The following is a 16,306-nucleotide window of genomic DNA, read 5'->3' as shown; positions in this document are numbered from 1 at the left end:
AAATATATATATATGTAGATTTCATCTCCATCTTATTCGTGATCGATGCTCACAACCAGCACCCCCCTTGTTTTCTCCAATGAACCTGTCTATAAGACCCTTATCTCTTTCTGTTTCAGTTCCGGATTGTTTGACACTTGGCAAAAAACACTAGGGCCGCTAGTTCTATATACCTCAGCTGAGTCAGCTCCCTGATCACCACTCCAATGGGTTCCCTCCCTTCCCCTCCACGACCAGTTATTGATCTACCACCATCACCAGAAAGCTCTGCCTCCAACTTTAAAGTTTATGCCGTGTTTTCCCCAACTGAGCAATGCCCAAATACATACAGATCTAATTCGATTGAATTTTACAATCGCTTTAGTAACAGATGGACTCGCGCTAGCTCTATCCCTGGCCTAGTTGACAACCATTTCTTGAAGGGTTTTGCAATGGTCTCTCTAGGTGACTCCATTTACATAATTGGCGGGAGGCTGTGCCACAGAGAAAGATCTCATGGCCCAGATCAGGATGATTCGGATCATGACTTTGTAGAAGTGGATGTTGATGTCCTACCCTTGGTTTTGTGTTACAATGTTAGGTCCGAACAATGGTCCCGATGTGCACCATTAGGCACACCACGTTATGATTTTGCATGCTCCGTTCATGATAACAAAATCTATGTGGCGGGTGGGAAATCCACTTTAGCTACTGCAAGGGGTCTTCCGTCGGCTGAGGTGTACAATCCTAGACTCGACATGTGGACCCCGTTGCCTAATATGAATACTTTGAGGTACATGTGTGTGGGGGTGACATGGCAAAGTAAATTCTACGTGGTTGGAGGATTTGCTGAGGAAGAGGACTCGGATTCGAGGCTCAACATGGTGTTGCGCAGTTCGGCCGAGGTGTACGACACGCAAGCGAGGAAGTGGGACCTCATACAGGGAATGTGGCAACTAGATGTCCCACCTAATCAAATTGTCACGGTGGATGCGAAGCTATTTAGCTGTGGAGATTGCCTAAATGCATGGAAAGGTCACATTGAGGTCTATGATGGGGAGGTTAACATATGGAACGAAGTTGATGGGTCACAAGGAGCCCTTAATTCCTTAAGTTCTGCATCCAACAATGATGAAAATTGGCGGCCAAATCAAAGGCTTTACCTCACAATGGCACCGATAGGAACCCGTATATATTTCTTCACTGGCCACCGGATGGCTGGGGAATTATCAAGAACAATGTCAAGGGTCCACGTGTTTGACACGTCAGCAACTAGCAACGCTTGGAGGAGCCTTGACCCAATGGAAGAGGTGGGCTTGAAAGAACTTTTCAGCCATTGTTGTGTCGTTGAAGTCCAGTAAACTTAATTTATGAGAAATGCTTGGTTAACAAAAATATTTCATAAACGTAAAATTTACATAACAATTTGGCTTGACGTAGTGCGTTAGATTACAATTTTTTTTATAAATCTAACGTATTACATCCAGCCACATTAGTTTATGAATATTATTTTTATGAAATCTTTTTGTGAGCTTAACATTATTTTTCTAATTTATATGTAGCAGCAGCCACCTAGAACAACATGCATGGTAGTGGCTGGCTAAATAAGTTATTTTGTATAAGCACTATAATGTCTGTAACGTTTCAGCTTATTAAATCAGTTGCAGGTTTGTAATGTAGGCGTCTTGGTTGGTCGGATAAATGCTCAACCTGTGACCACCAGTACAAAATGCAATTTACTCTGCTCCAAATAAATAATACTATTAGTGCCAAAACTTTATGTACTCTGCCTTTATCAATATTATGCAACTTGCTTAAAAAAAAAAAAAAAAAAAGAAAAAAAAAAGAGCCAGCTACATGTACTGCATATTTACGTGCACATTTAACACTATAATATATATATATATATATATATATATTTATATATATATTATCATTGACCACTAGTCTAGTTGATAATTCAAATGATCTAGGGAAGAGCTGATCTACCCTTAACTCTATAAATAAAGAGATCAGTTTTATAATATAAGGTCTCTAGTGCAGAACCAAATCATATTACCCAAAAAGTAAAAGCCACTAGCTAGCTAGGATCTCTCTTTGAGGCATTTTGATGATTTTGTCTGAAATTAGAAAATACTACTTAGTGACCCCTCTCCATTTTTTTTTAGAAGAGTACGGTACCCTAATTTTATTGATAGCTCTCACTTGTAACAGAAGAAAACCGTGATTACAGCAAGACGTCTAGGGGATGCATATTAATAAAGAAAAACCAAACTCAGGCATCAAAATGACTAAAACATCCTGATTACAAAACTGAGGATTAATAAAAATACAATAGGCCAAAACTATATTTTGTAACCTCTCAAATCATATAATTATATACTTTCGTTAATTGGTCTCCTTTTAACATGTCATTAATCTTCACCAAAGAAAACTACTGGTTAATTCTTAGTCTGTCCCACTCGTCTATCTTTCAAACACATACAATTTGCCTTTCTTAATTGCTACAACTTTAGTGTCCCAAATCATGATTATAACTTGGTCTCCAACAGGTCATTGCTCCTCTTACTCTGCTAATTCCCCCTATTGGGCCCTTTCCATGTCCCATATGCTCCCCTATAACTCTTTCGAAATTAAGCTTCTGTCCCTTGACAAAAGCTAAATGCAAGAAGTATATACATAACTAACTGAAACAGGAAGTTTTAAGTTGATTATCATAAGTTTAAGCTGTCACTTGCCTTAATAAACCCTAAAATGTTTACCAAAAGAAATAAAACCCTAAAATGGGCTGGCGCAGGACCTTCTTCAGGAAGCTTGAGATCGGGGGCATGCAATAACCCAACCTGGGTTGATGTCTAGGTGGGCCCTGATTGAAGAGAAGGAGGACCCATTCACCCCATGCAGTGCACCCACCCCGCAAAATGATTTGGGTCACTAAAGTAGCTAGTATTGGTGGGTGGTAAGAGCTAGCTAGCTTCTATAAGGTTAGCCTCAAAAGGTTAGGTTAGCCACCATTCAAGGCCGGCCGAAGAAGCTCTCAAGTGGTCAAGTATGTCAAGCTTTTACCACCATTAAAAGAAGAGAAAGTGCATGCAGCTGCTAAAACATCCATCATTCACGTGAGCCATGAGCTCAGGCTCCCACGACTACGCCACACATCGCATCCCATGCACACTCCCTGCACCCTTGACTCCTGACCCATTTCTGACATACCCATAACACTCTTTTACATCTATTCTATTCGCTGTCACCTCAAAACTAATTCACACAAGAGAGAGAAAGACAGAGAGAGAGAGAGCTTGGCTTGACAATTTCTACACCTGGACACGTAACCACACGTGCGATTGTACCCACGCACGCGCGAGATTCCCTATATCCCCCGTACCAACCATATATCTGAATGCGACGTTTCATCCGTTTGACTTTGACTATAGGCACCCATACCAAGGGCCGAGATTTCGTATCCCGTGAAGAAAAATCCTGGCCGTCGAAGTGGGGGACAATTTCGAGGATTTGGGTCTTCTAACATGTTGGTTATGGCCTGGAAAGGCCGACAATGAGAGGGCTGATATGTCGGTGTTGCATCATGTTATCAGAATTGAGGGTCTGATCTTGGCCTCTTTTTTTTTTTTTTTTTTTAAATGCTTTTCCTCCCCAGTGCCAGATCCGTGCCAGCCATGCCACGTGGCGAGAGAATGAGATTGGATTAATACGTGGACAAAAAGGAAACAGGTGGGGTCCTTGAGGCCTGAAATCCAAAGGGTCGACGAGGACAATGGCACATACCTCGACATGATGCATGTGCGAGAGAGTTATACTCAGAGGAATAGGGTTTCCAACTTTGAAGGTAAGGGGGTCTGAGCTCACTGCTTCGGGATGCCCTCTCAACAGTACTTTCGCCGTAAGTTGTCAATCCATCTTTGCTCCCAGTTAGTCAGATTGTCAATGTTGAACGAATCAAAGATTCCCTGCCCATTTATGTAGTGTTTACGTGTGTTTTTAATCCTAAATGATGTATAAATCATGTTTTCCTATAGAAAGTGTAAAAAAAACAACTTCATGAGAGTCTGAAATCTGAATCTATGGACCAATACGTGTATATCCTCTTTCAAAAAAAAAAAAAAAATACGTGGTACATAAAAACAATGTTCAAGCATAGCCCTCTTGCGTGTATCTAATTAAACATGTCTAACATGTAGTATACGAAATATTTTACCATTATTATAATTTTTTTAAATTTTTATATAAAATATAATAAATAATTTAAATTTTTTAAATTTTAAAATAAAAATAATATTTTATAATTCGTAACTTATATCTCTCGTTTCCTTCTGCATAATCAAACGAGCTCTTAAAAGACAGCCAACATCACCCATATATAATGTGAGCGCCACGAGGGATCACCAATTGCTTTGTCGGACGACACGTAATTATGGTATTCTCCTTAGACCCAGTCAGGTCTCCACTGGTCTTGGGGCCACAACCTGTGTTGCCATTTTCAACTCCCATGTAATCTGCAGCCCTTTGTCTGCTACCGTAGTAACTGCGCATTTTCTGGAGTTTTGGACCTTAGCACAAAGCTCTCAGACCAACTTCCAACCTATAACTTCAGAAAGGACATGACCTTCTGCAATAAGGCAACAGAGTATTGACTGAGCATTGCCGATCACTTCAACACAAAACGAGTCGGACAGTTTGATAATTTTGCAGAGAAGAGAAGCGAGCACCCAAGTCCAAAGCTTGGGGCAAGCAAAAATGGCCGGGTTGGAAGTTGGGACCCCTTGAGGGCAACCACAAACAAAGAAAAGCAAGCAATGGGAAGCTGGCATGGCCCAGGCAAATTGCTGGTGTTTCTCTGTGGGAGAACCTTCAAAGTTAATTATTTGATGGTCCGTTTTGAGGAAAACAAAAGGAGAAGATAAACGGAAAAGATGTTCCTCGGACACCTTTGACTGTTTGGATGCTTGCATGTGTGGCTAATAGCTCATATATTTGTGTGTATATATATGTTTACCAATGCATACTCATGTCTGGTACATTAATGTTGGTCGAACATTGGTTAAATTATCTTTAAAAATTGAAAAGTTGTTTAAAGTTAGTCGAATTCTGATTTGAACACATGAAGCCAATAATATTCAACAAAAATTCTAATGGAAGCTTTGTGGCCCTCTTCTCATATAAAATGTAGTCGGAAAATCTTCTCATATAAAATGTAGTCGGAAAAGGAAAAGAAAAACTCTTAACACTTTGTATACTTTTGATTTCTAAACATATCTTTCTAAATTTTTAGTAAACATGTACAGTTTAAAGCTTCTTATCTTGCTCAGCATGGTACAAACTACAATGTAAAGCTACAGTACTATGTGAACTAGGTTAAGCAACATTATTGTATTTTTTTTACCCTTTATCTCTACCAACGTTTTCATGTTATCATAAGCTTTTCTCTTTTCACCTTTCCTTTTAAATTATACCTTTTTGTACCAGGATATATATATACTGCCAATTGCCAAAGCAGAAGACACCAATGCTTCCTATATTTTCAATAAGTATGTAAGCTTTCAATAAGCAGTTCTGTACATTCTTTTTTAATAAAGTAGATAAATTTAAAATTTATATAAAAAAATTATTTTTTGAATAATAATTATTTTTCAAAAAAATATATGAAATTTGTACCACTAAAAATTGTATAAAATAAAATAATTATATAAAATTAAACTCATAAAATGACGTGATTTCGTATAATTTATTAAAAATATTTTACAAAAAATATAATTTTATAATTTGATGTGTTATATATAAAAAAAATATATATTTATTTTTATATAATCTCGATTAAAATATTTATCTTAATCTTATCCCACAAAGAGAGAAAAAAAAAATGTTGAGAGCAAATATCCAGCCGTTATCACTCCTCTCTGTTGGGAAAAAAAAAAAAAAAAAAAAAAAAAAAAAACCTTTTCCCCACATAAAGAGCTATCCAAATTCCAAACCCCGAAGTCCGAGGCCCACATGCCTCTCCCACTCTCTCTCTCAGCCATCGGCTCCTCTTTCCGCAGGCCGAAATTACAAATTTTTAGTACTCCAACAACCAACGCTTTGGTAATAGTGTGTTAAAGCCTTTAAGTACTGCCACAACTCTCACAACAGTCCAAACCTCTCTCTTCACCTCTCGCTCGCTCTGAAACTGCACTCCCAGGATCAAGAAGGACCACGTAAACATGTCGAAACTCTGTTAGAGTTGGAAGCTGAGAAGAAAAACGAAAACAAGAAAGAAAATGGTGGAAGAAGACGGGTATGCATGGGCACCAATAGGGGCTCCATTGAACGACGTGCAGAGAGAGGAGCACTGGAGGCACTTTGACAACTCGGTCAATGCCGTGTCGTTCGGCTTCGTTGCTACTGCCATTCTCATCTCCATGTTCCTGGTCATGGCCATCTTTGAGAGGTTCCTCAGACCCACCTCACCTGCTCTCTCCCCTTCCAGTGGCCATAGCCACCGTGACCTTGAGGCCCAGACGGGCTTCAATGCCAAGCTCGGTCACCCATCTCCCAAAGTAAGCAACCTCTGCACTTTTTTCTTCAAATTCAATGGTTACTTTCTAAGTTAACATTTTGGTTTGGAAGTGGGTAACTTATTTTAGTCACGTTTGATTTTCTAAAAGATGCTTGAAAGTTCCCTTTTTGTGCCAGTTTCTCTTCTTCAGTCTACACTAGGCATAACCAGGGCAATGGAGAATGCCTCTTTTGACTATTGATGGCCTGGTCGGTTATTTTTATTTTCTGTAAATAGTAATGATTATTCGTCAGACATTCTGCCTTATTTGCGTTCCCTTATGGTTATCTTCGTTAAATTAAAATTTATACTGGTCAGATGGTTCTGGAGTTTTAACTGAAGTTACATGCTCTAAAAAACCTTGCCTCTAAATGTAACCATATCCCGGGTATTACTATATTAATGAAGCATCTGCTTCTATTAGTTCAATTTTCTCTGCTTTTCTTTTTGTCTGTTTTGTGTCTCATACTCTCGGCTCCAAGTGTTCCCTTTTGTTTTTCGTTATTTGGTTTATCGCTCCTCATTCCATTCCTTTTTCATAAGGTCCACTCAGTCTTGTTCTTATTCACGAGATTAGCAGTTACTGCGGAAATGTCTAATCATTCAGGCCACTGTAGTGAGTGGGAAAAGATCATCCCTGACCAATAAATTTGGACCCTCCCCTTTCCTTTTACTGATCAGTCACCAAACATGTCTTTGCTTCTTGTCTGCCATATGGTTCTATGCAGATGTTCCTCCTATTTTTTCAGCCAACTCTTTTCCCAGACCAAATTAATTGTCCCCAAAACCAATTTGAAAAATTATGTATTTACACCATTGCTTACCATTTGCCGATGCTAAATTTTCTCTCTTATCCGCATTTACTTTCTCTACCCATTTTCATCTATAAAGAACTCTGCTGTCTTTTACTTACGATTGTTGGGCAATGGCCCATCCAAGTAGTTTTCTGTTGGGTGGTTGGTGGTTGGTGGTTGGTCCCAAGGCAGAGTCTTTGAGACTAAATGTACTTAGAATTATGACCCACCAGGTAACATGGCGTCCATCGAGCCCCATCACTACCAATATTTATGACACCCGCATGGTCAGTCCCTGAGTCTGAGGCTGGTAGTCAACCTTTTGTTTTTTTTTTTTTTGTAGGCAAGTCTTAGTTTAGTGCTTTCTTATTCCCATCTTTCGATGTCAACTTGTTATCCAGCTAGATCCATTAAGCAAAGAAAACAATACATAAAGATATTATGTTTGCTATAATTGCATTTAACTTGCAGAATCCTATTAGGAGTCTCTCATGTGCAACCCATTGTCGGTATACCTTATACTATATGTGTGTATATATTATATACCTTCCAAGGAACCGACAAGGCCCACAGACTCATCCATGTTATTTGTTCAAGTAGTGGATTACCTTTTATACATGTGATAGCCTACGAAAGAGGCATTCTCAACTTTGGGAACAGAAGTACAGGTCTAGCCTATCAACCATAAAGGACAATTCCAGTGTTTTAGAAATTACCCAGACTAACTTGAAATGGGTTATGTGGTGAATTAGTGGTCTGTTTATTGAGTACATAGAGCTGAAGATCACCATGGTAAGTTTACATCATAGAACTAGAAAAAGGACCAAAGTTAAGGGACTGACAGCGTATTCCAAATTTTAAGGATTGTCAGTTGGGAAAACCAATTTTGTCAAATTTCAAAAGTATAAATCACTGTTGGTCACTTCTTATCCTCGCTAGAGAGATGGTGACTACAAGAACAGCCAAGGTCTCTAAGTTGAGGTCATTTGAAGAAGCTAGTGATGCCTGATGGCACTATAGAACTCAACTCATAAAACTAGAAACAATTGCAGGAGCTCATGCATGCCAGTTGGGAAAAATGTTGCTGCCTGCTACCTTATCTTAAGTCCAAATAAATAAAAGAGTAAGATTGCTAAATGTCTAATGTTGTTTGGTTCTTATTTTCGCTCTGTTTATGTTTTGAAATTTATGTTCCAAGTAAATCAGACTGCTAAATGACTCTAAATGATTCATTTTCATTGGGTCGCAACTTTGATTGCTGCTAATGATGGGGACTATTGAGCCCCCCCAAGTGTGCCTCCACCTATCAGCTTAATTTGGAAGAAACAATGTATTAATTGTAGCAAATTAGAAAGCAGTGGGATTTGATCCAGCGGTAGTTCCATCCTCTTGATAATGTTTCTTTGAAGCTTACTTGGGTCTGGTTATACCTTTCAATGGATTCATCAGTTTCTATTCCATGAGAATTTTGTGGATTATTATCGGAATTTGCCATTGGCCATGTCTAACCATATATCTAGGTTGCATGCCTGCCTGCAATTGCATCATTCATATGAATCCTCTTTGAATACTGATATCTTCTTATCTCATTTAAAAAAATACTGATGTCTTCTTATGTTTGGTTTCAAAAAATATAAGTGCACATCATAAAACATAATACTGCCATTGTAGATTTTCCGTCCAAATTTGTGTAATGCTAGTGGTATGGTAAGATATGCTCGGGTTGACGCCTATTTCCTGTCTTATTTACTCTTGGTGTCATTTTGGCTGACCTACAATTCACCCCATCCGACCTGGGTGGTTGGGTTTGTGATTATAGCTGTTCTGGCACATTGCTTTTGGTTTCACATATTTTGGTCTATTATGCCATTTCTAAACTCCACTTTCCCATATATTTCTAACAATTTGCCGCTCCTCAATTCTGCAGATGACTGTATACACAAGTGGAGTATCGGTTCTGATGCCTGGAGATGATATTCCTACCTTCATTGCACACCCAGCTCCCATGCCATGTCCCCCTGAACGTTGTTTATGGCCTAACCATCAACATATTTCATTGCCTAATCTCAACTCAAACTCCAACTTGAGCACAAGCTCAAGCTCACTGGGAGAAAACGAGACATGAAAAACGCATGCTTACTATTTTAAACTCAAATCTCCATTGAGCTAAGCAAGAGTTATCTCCCTAGCCACCGAAGCTGGCATGTCAGACAGAATTCAAGGTTGCCCCCATTTCCTTTCCCATCAGATTGTATATAGCATTTACTGGGCAGGCTGGCTTTGGCGTGCGAGTCACCATCCAAGTGGAACTTGCATTGCGTTTTTATCTTTTTAATGTTTAGGTATTCAAATATGATTGGATTCTTAAGAGATATATTGCCTTTCCCATCAGATTGTAAATGAGGAAATATCACTTCTTGTTGAGTATGGAGATTCGTTAGGAGAGTAAGCAATTTGTTGCATATCTATGTCAAGACAATTACTGAACAAGGAAAGTCATTATTGCAGTTACCACTACATTATTTTAAGTAGTTTCGAATCCTTGGATTGATCTACTTGTGTTCTGGATTTGTTTTAAACAACTCTTTAGAATTCACTGTCAAGTATTTGCTTGGCCACCTACAACGGGCATTGCTGCTCTAGACGGGGCCCTAGTGCTGTTTTCCCTAAACTTTGAGATTATTATTGATGTGGGTATTGCAGACTTCAAGAAGCTAACTGCAACTTCACAAGAAAAGTAGTTATTAATTAGAGGAATGAAAAAAAGTACGCAAGGCCTGTTGGACTTGACAATGAAGAATGTCCTACCGAGGCATTCATGGTCTTTGGATCCTCAACAGATCAAAGCTTTTATTCTCAAGTATGTATTTGGAGTAGGCAACATAAATGCACCTTGGACGATTAGGGCTGACTTTGCTTCAGAGATGAAATGGTTTTAGAGGAAAGATAAAAGTTAAAAAAAATATTATTAAAATATTATTATTATTTTAAAATTTGATAAAGTTGAATTGAGATAAAATGAGACACTTTCTTTAAACATTAACCATAGCTTTGTAAGGTATTCTTGAAATGAAAAAGAAAAGACAGGAACTTTTAGTGGCCTTATATTGCTCTAGCATGGGGTGAAGAATGACAAAGACGTAACGCCTAAATACTTGCAAGAAGTCATGGCACTAAAATGATCAGTTCAATTCATGAATGCCATTTAGATGGTAGAAAAGAAAATGACCCATTCTTCAGAAGGTATCTTTAACAGGGATCACTCACAATAGCTGATTACATTTCATAATGTTTACCTTCATCGTCATGTTAGGTTTACAAGAAAATGACCACTCTCGAGGCATCTTTGAGTACGTTTGTTGTGTGAGTAGTCGAAAGCCACCTCAAAATATCCAAATCCAAAATCCCAATTGAGGAAAGACGTACCCTTTAGTCAATGTGTTCTACATATGTCATACCATCATTCACGCTGTACCTCTCAATGTTCAGAAAAGGAGTTTTTGGCCCATATTATCAAGGTTGAGCGCAAATACTTTCCATTATTCCTATTCAAATATTTGGGAATCGGGACTGAAAAAGTCGAACCTCTTGAAGAGATATACGTGCTTCTTCTATAGACCAATCCCCAGATCGAATAACGCTTCCCTCTTTAAATGGCAAATCCATAAGAAACAATTTCTAACTACCAAATCCAGACACAGCCTAATTGGCTTCTTGCTACCACAATCCTACAAGAAGACACTAGCTGAGAACAGTTGCACTAGAAATTATAGCATTATAATTACAATAGCTTACCTATTTAATCTTGTTACTTTTGAACAGTCAAACTGAAAAGGTAGCGTCTGATAAACACAGATGAAGTTTTACGTGATAGTTTTCCAGAGGCTGCATCCAAAGAAAGCTGATAACTGAAATGGTTGACAGGGATTGTTTAGTCAGTTAAGTAGCGGCTGTGGAGGCAGCTGGGCGGGGTTTACCCTCACATAGAGTGCAAGGTACATGCAATTGTCGGAAGCATTGCACACGTTAGTGAGACCGATCAGGTTCTTTGTTGTTCCTAAGATTCGATGCCAGTCCGTACAGCAGCAAGATACTAGAGGACTATAATTGAAGCACCATCTCGCCTGGTTTGCGGGCATCAAAGGATCCTTTTCAATTATTGGGTTGGGAAGGTGTGAAATCTAAAGGAGAGTTGCATGCAGGATAAAGTCTAGAAGACATCACTAACTTTCTAATAATATACATAAACAACACAATGCCTCTTCAGTGGCCATCCAGCCTCCGTGATTTCAAGAGGAACTTACAAGCAAGGTTTTGACACTGATGTCTTTGCCCATAACCCAGGCACTCAATGCCCCACAGAATATCTGTGGCTCAATGATTCAAGGGAAACTCACTGCCGAGGTACTGGTGGTGGTGTTGGTTGATGACTTTGCCCATAGAATCCGATACCTGCTGGCCGGTAAAATCCTCCAGTGGCTGGCTGTTGCTGTTGTTGTGATTGCTGAGGCTGAGGCTGTCCCTGTCCTGGAGGCTGGGTGGCAGGCCTTGCCAAATTCATCGCAACATGTGGAGGAAGAGGAGGTGGAGGGGGTAGGGTATTTGCTCCATACCCATAAGGCATCACAACCAAACCAGCAGATTGGACATATTGACTCACTGCTGTAGTTGCAGGAGATAAAGGTGGGGGTGGAGGAGGAGGTGGTGGTGGTAGAGCAGCAAAGGGACCTTGCATCTGGTTGGCTTGTGAAGTGGGTTGCAAGCTACTTGATGGTGCAGGTGCCACGTTGGTCATTGGTTGCTGTTGTAGAGGGGTAAAATAGGTTGTGCTGCTGACATCAGAACTGCTAACGTCAGGAGCAGGCATTGGTTTCTCAAGTTTGGGCCGTTTTTCTGGAGGGAACACGGTTAGTGCTGAACTAAATGCAGTTGAATTTATGATACCATTCTTGGAGGCAGCTTCTTCTGCAACGAGGGATGAAAGAATAGAGGTAAGCATCTGTGCAGAGGATGTAGAGGCAGCAAGCTTAGCAGCAACAGCAGCAGCTGCTGCTTTCTTGTTCTCTTCTTCAGTAGTTCTAAGAGGAGCAAAAGAAACCACAGGTTGCAAAAGAGGAAGCTGAGGCAGGGTACTGGTCGATTGAACTGAAGGCAGATTCTGTTCTGCAACCCTTGTTCCCTCTGTTTTAGGGTTCATGGTAGTGGCTGCGGGGCCAGGAACAGTGGGTGATGTCAGCCTGTTCCTAATATTGCTTGCTCGCCCAATCTGATCCTGAGCAACCTACACGGCCATAAAAATCCAGTCTTCATACCAGCATTGTAGCTACTGAATATAAAAATCACAACATATTTAGTAAGAACATAGAACAAATACTGAAAATAAATCTAGGATGTCCGAGTAAATGCTGAACATAGCAGATACATGTAAATGCTGCACGCAAGCAAGCTGCATAACAAATTTTTATGCTGGAACACATTAGATTACCATGAAAAAGATCAACCGTGTCATAATCCTGATCACAAGTCTGAGGCTCCAGTAAAGGAAAATGTTTGATCCATAAAAAGAATTAACAGATATACTTCCTTACAAATTGGCGTGGCTAGATGTTACAAGTTCGATTGTAAAGCTTTTTTTTATTGTAAAATAAATGTGACTTACCATATCAAGCAACGTTAGTTTATACTGTACTTTTTTGTAATTCTCTTTGTAGACCTATCACTTCACTCCAGTAAATATTGTCCATGCCCATGAGACCTATATGCATATTTGTGGTAGTATTTACCAAGTAGATTATGTGTATATATGTGCACGTGCATGCTTGTACAAGTGTGTACATGTGCATATTGGGGAAAATACCCAAAATATTCTTCCATAAACAACTCATTGGAGAAAAATTTCTTTGACGAGTAAAAAAATTTATTAATCCTTATAATTAGGCAAAGCCCAAGTACACAGGTAGTATATAAGAGAAATATACCTAATTACAGCCTACTAACAAAGAAAGAAGCATACAATATTTACTGGAGTGAAGTGAATACCCCTCTAATTGGCCCAAAGTAACAAAGATTGATAAAAGAAAGCTCTAATACCCCCCCCTCCCCCCCAACAAAGAACTCTCTCTTTTCTCAAAGCATTGTGTTCATTCCTCTCGTTCACAGGCACCATATTCCAAACCTCCGCTACTTGATGATTTCCCCGTACTCCACTCCAATAAGCTAAGAGATCCACCACCCTCTTAGTCATCACCTACGCAATGTCCAGCCTTACAAAAATATCATCCAAAAGAGCCTTCACCACGTCACAATGGAGAAGAAGATGGTCTGTTGATTCTCCACTCTTTTTGCACATAAAGCACTAATCCATTATGAAAATACCGTGCTTCTTCAGCTTGTCTATGGTCAGAAGTTTTCCATGAGAGGCCAACCAACCAAAAAAAGCAACTTTTAGAGGCACTTTGCATTTCCAAATACCAAGGGAAAACAGTAGAAGATTGAGAAGTCAAAGCATTATAAAAGGATCTTGCTAAGAAGTTCTTGTTCTCGGGATGAATCCACAACAATTTGTCCTATACATCATGCTCCAAAGTCAATGCGTATAGCTGAAATATCTCCCACTTCCCAATCTTGAACTGCTCTTATAAATGGCACATTCCACTGCAGCAGACCATTTGAAGTGTCCATATGATCAGCAACTGAAGCTTCCTTATACAATGCTATTCTGAAAAGAGAAGTAAAAGCCTCCTTAAGAGCAACCTCACTGCACCAGACATCAAACCAAAATCTGACCCTAGTGCCTCAACCCACAATAAATCTGAAATTACAAAAGAAATCCGACTGGCCCTTCCTAATAAATTTCCAAACATCCACACCATACGAACCACACACTTCATTAGATATCCAGCTACCCCAAGTGCTCCCAAATTTAGCATCAACCACGGTCTTCCATAAAGCATCACTTTCTTGATGGTACCGCCAAAGTCATTTCCCAAGTAAGGCCTTATTCAAAATACTCAGCTTTCTTATCCCCAAACCACCACAAGATAGCGGGGAACAAATCTTGTCCCATTTACAAATGAGACTTTTTCTCATCTCCAAGTCCACCCCACAAAAAATCATGGAAGATCTTTTTCCATTCTATTAGCCACACCAAGAGGAATCGGCAATAAAGAAAGAAGGTATGTAGGGAAGTTGGATAATGTAACTCTTAATAAGAGTGATTCTACCCCTTTGGAGAGAGACATCCTTTTCCAACAAGCTAATCTATTATCAATTTTTTCGATAACACCATCTCATATTGACTTGGATTTATGAGGGGCCCCCAATGGAAGATCGAGGTACTTCAAAGGCAAAGAAGAAACCATACAACCCCAAAAATTAAAGTATCGTCAGTGAAGAGAAGATGAGATACATTGACGCCCCCAAATGATGTACCACCCACTAAAAAGACAAATAAGATAGATCCATTCACCGTTGCCTTCAACATTCTACTCAAAACATCCATAATTAAAACAAACAGAAAAGGAGATTGAGGATCTCTTTATCTCAAACAGCGGGAGCTATTGAAAAAACCCTCGGGAGTGTCATTGACCAGCACTGAGAATCTAACGATAGTGAGGCAATGATTCATCCAATTGCACCACCTCTCCCCAAAACCAAATCTACCAAGGATGTAGAGTAAAAAATCTCAATTAACATGATCAAAGGCCTTCTCCATATCAAGTTTGCAAAGGATACCTGGAATGCCGGATCTAATTCTACCATCCAAATATTCATTTGCGATAAGGATCGAGTCCAAAACCTATCACCCCTTAACAAAAGCATTTTGTGGCTTTGAAATAATTTTTTCCATGACCGTGCTCATACGATTGGCAAGAACCTTGGATATAATTTTGTAGACTCCATTCACAAGACTAATGGGGCGAAAATATTTCACCTCCACTGACTCGGCCTTCTTCGAAATAAGGGCTATGAAAGTTGCATTAAGGCTTTTCTCAAATTTCATATGCGAGTGAAATTTGACAAAAACCTTCATAACATCCTCCTTGATAATGTCCTAGTAGACCTGCAAAAAAGCCACTGAAAAACCATCATGTCCGGGCGCTTTATCACCTTCCATACCTTTCAACACATTATACACCTTTTTCCTCTTCAGACATCCTCTCTAACCAATCAGCACATGATTGATCAATCGTGTCAAATATCAACCCATCAACCTTAGGCCTCCAAGGGAATTGCTCCGTAAGTAGATTGTCAAAAAACTACACAATGTATTCCTTAATATCATATCTATCTGTAAGAATATTACCTTCCGAATGCAACACCTCAATAGCATTAAATCTTCCATGAGAGCTGGCCACTCTTATGAAAAAATCTGGTGCACTTATCATTCCTTTAGCCAAAGGGCCTGGGATTTTTGTCGCCAATAAATCTCTTCCAAAAGAGAGTTTTTCCAGATCAGTCATTACAGTAATCTTACTTACCTTCTCCTCATCCGTGAAAATCCCGATAATCTCCTTCTCATCAAAGCCTGATAGTTCCTCAAAAAGAGTCTTCCTCTGATCATCAATCTTCCCAAAATCTTCATCTTTCCAAAGTTTCAGATCTTTCTTCAAAGTTTTTAAGTTTTCCAACCAACACAAAACTTGGTGTGCGAGAAAAATCACAAGACCACCACCACAATCTCACATTCTCTATAAAACCATCAGATTTTAACCACATGTTTTCAAATTTAAAATATCGACATCCCTCATGAAGACCCCCACAGTCTAACAAGATGGGAAAATGGTCCGAACATAGTCTCAAAAGTCTCTTCTAACATAAATCAGAAAAATTGGACTCCCCAGACAAAGATATGATAAATCTGTCCAATATTGACCAGACCCTTCCATTCAATCATGTGAATTCCCCCTGCCGAAGGTAAATCAACTAAGTCCAGGTCAAAGATAAGATCAGAAAAATCTTCCATAGCCGGGGTAATACT

At 39.3% G+C, this 16,306-nt stretch overlaps 3 protein-coding genes across 7 annotated transcripts in view; 2 read left to right on the top strand and 1 right to left on the bottom strand.

Moving 5' to 3' along the window:
* The first annotated feature begins 206 nt into the window (after positions 1-206).
* LOC121267953 (kelch-like protein 8) lies at positions 207-1,340 on the top strand. Its single transcript, XM_041172049.1, has one exon. The coding sequence runs from the start codon at positions 207-209 to the stop codon at positions 1,338-1,340; it is 1,134 nt and encodes a 377-aa protein (XP_041027983.1).
* A 4,648-nt stretch (positions 1,341-5,988) lies between these two features.
* Positions 5,989-9,877, top strand: LOC121266788. Its single transcript, XM_041170610.1, has 2 exons — positions 5,989-6,533; positions 9,254-9,877. The coding sequence occupies exons 1-2, from the start codon at positions 6,255-6,257 to the stop codon at positions 9,449-9,451; spliced, it is 477 nt and encodes a 158-aa protein (XP_041026544.1). The 5' UTR covers positions 5,989-6,254; the 3' UTR covers positions 9,452-9,877.
* Positions 9,878-11,005: 1,128 nt separating this feature from the next.
* The window catches only part of LOC121266783 (regulation of nuclear pre-mRNA domain-containing protein 1B-like), a 47,548-nt gene continuing 42,247 nt past the window's right edge, over positions 11,006-16,306 (bottom strand). For all 5 annotated transcript variants that reach the window (XM_041170603.1, XM_041170601.1, XM_041170604.1 and 2 more), the window contains one exon: positions 11,006-12,607. In XM_041170603.1, coding sequence (XP_041026537.1) covers positions 11,720-12,607 — 888 coding nt within the window. In that variant the 3' untranslated portion in view covers positions 11,006-11,719. The remainder of the gene's footprint in view (positions 12,608-16,306) is intronic.

The sequence above is a fragment of the Juglans microcarpa x Juglans regia genome, chromosome 5S (assembly GCF_004785595.1).
Source record: "Juglans microcarpa x Juglans regia isolate MS1-56 chromosome 5S, Jm3101_v1.0, whole genome shotgun sequence".
NCBI classification, from domain to species: Eukaryota; Viridiplantae; Streptophyta; class Magnoliopsida; order Fagales; family Juglandaceae; genus Juglans; species Juglans microcarpa x Juglans regia.
The sequence above is the reverse complement of the archived record's forward strand: the minus strand, read 5'-3'. Positions and strand labels throughout refer to the sequence as shown.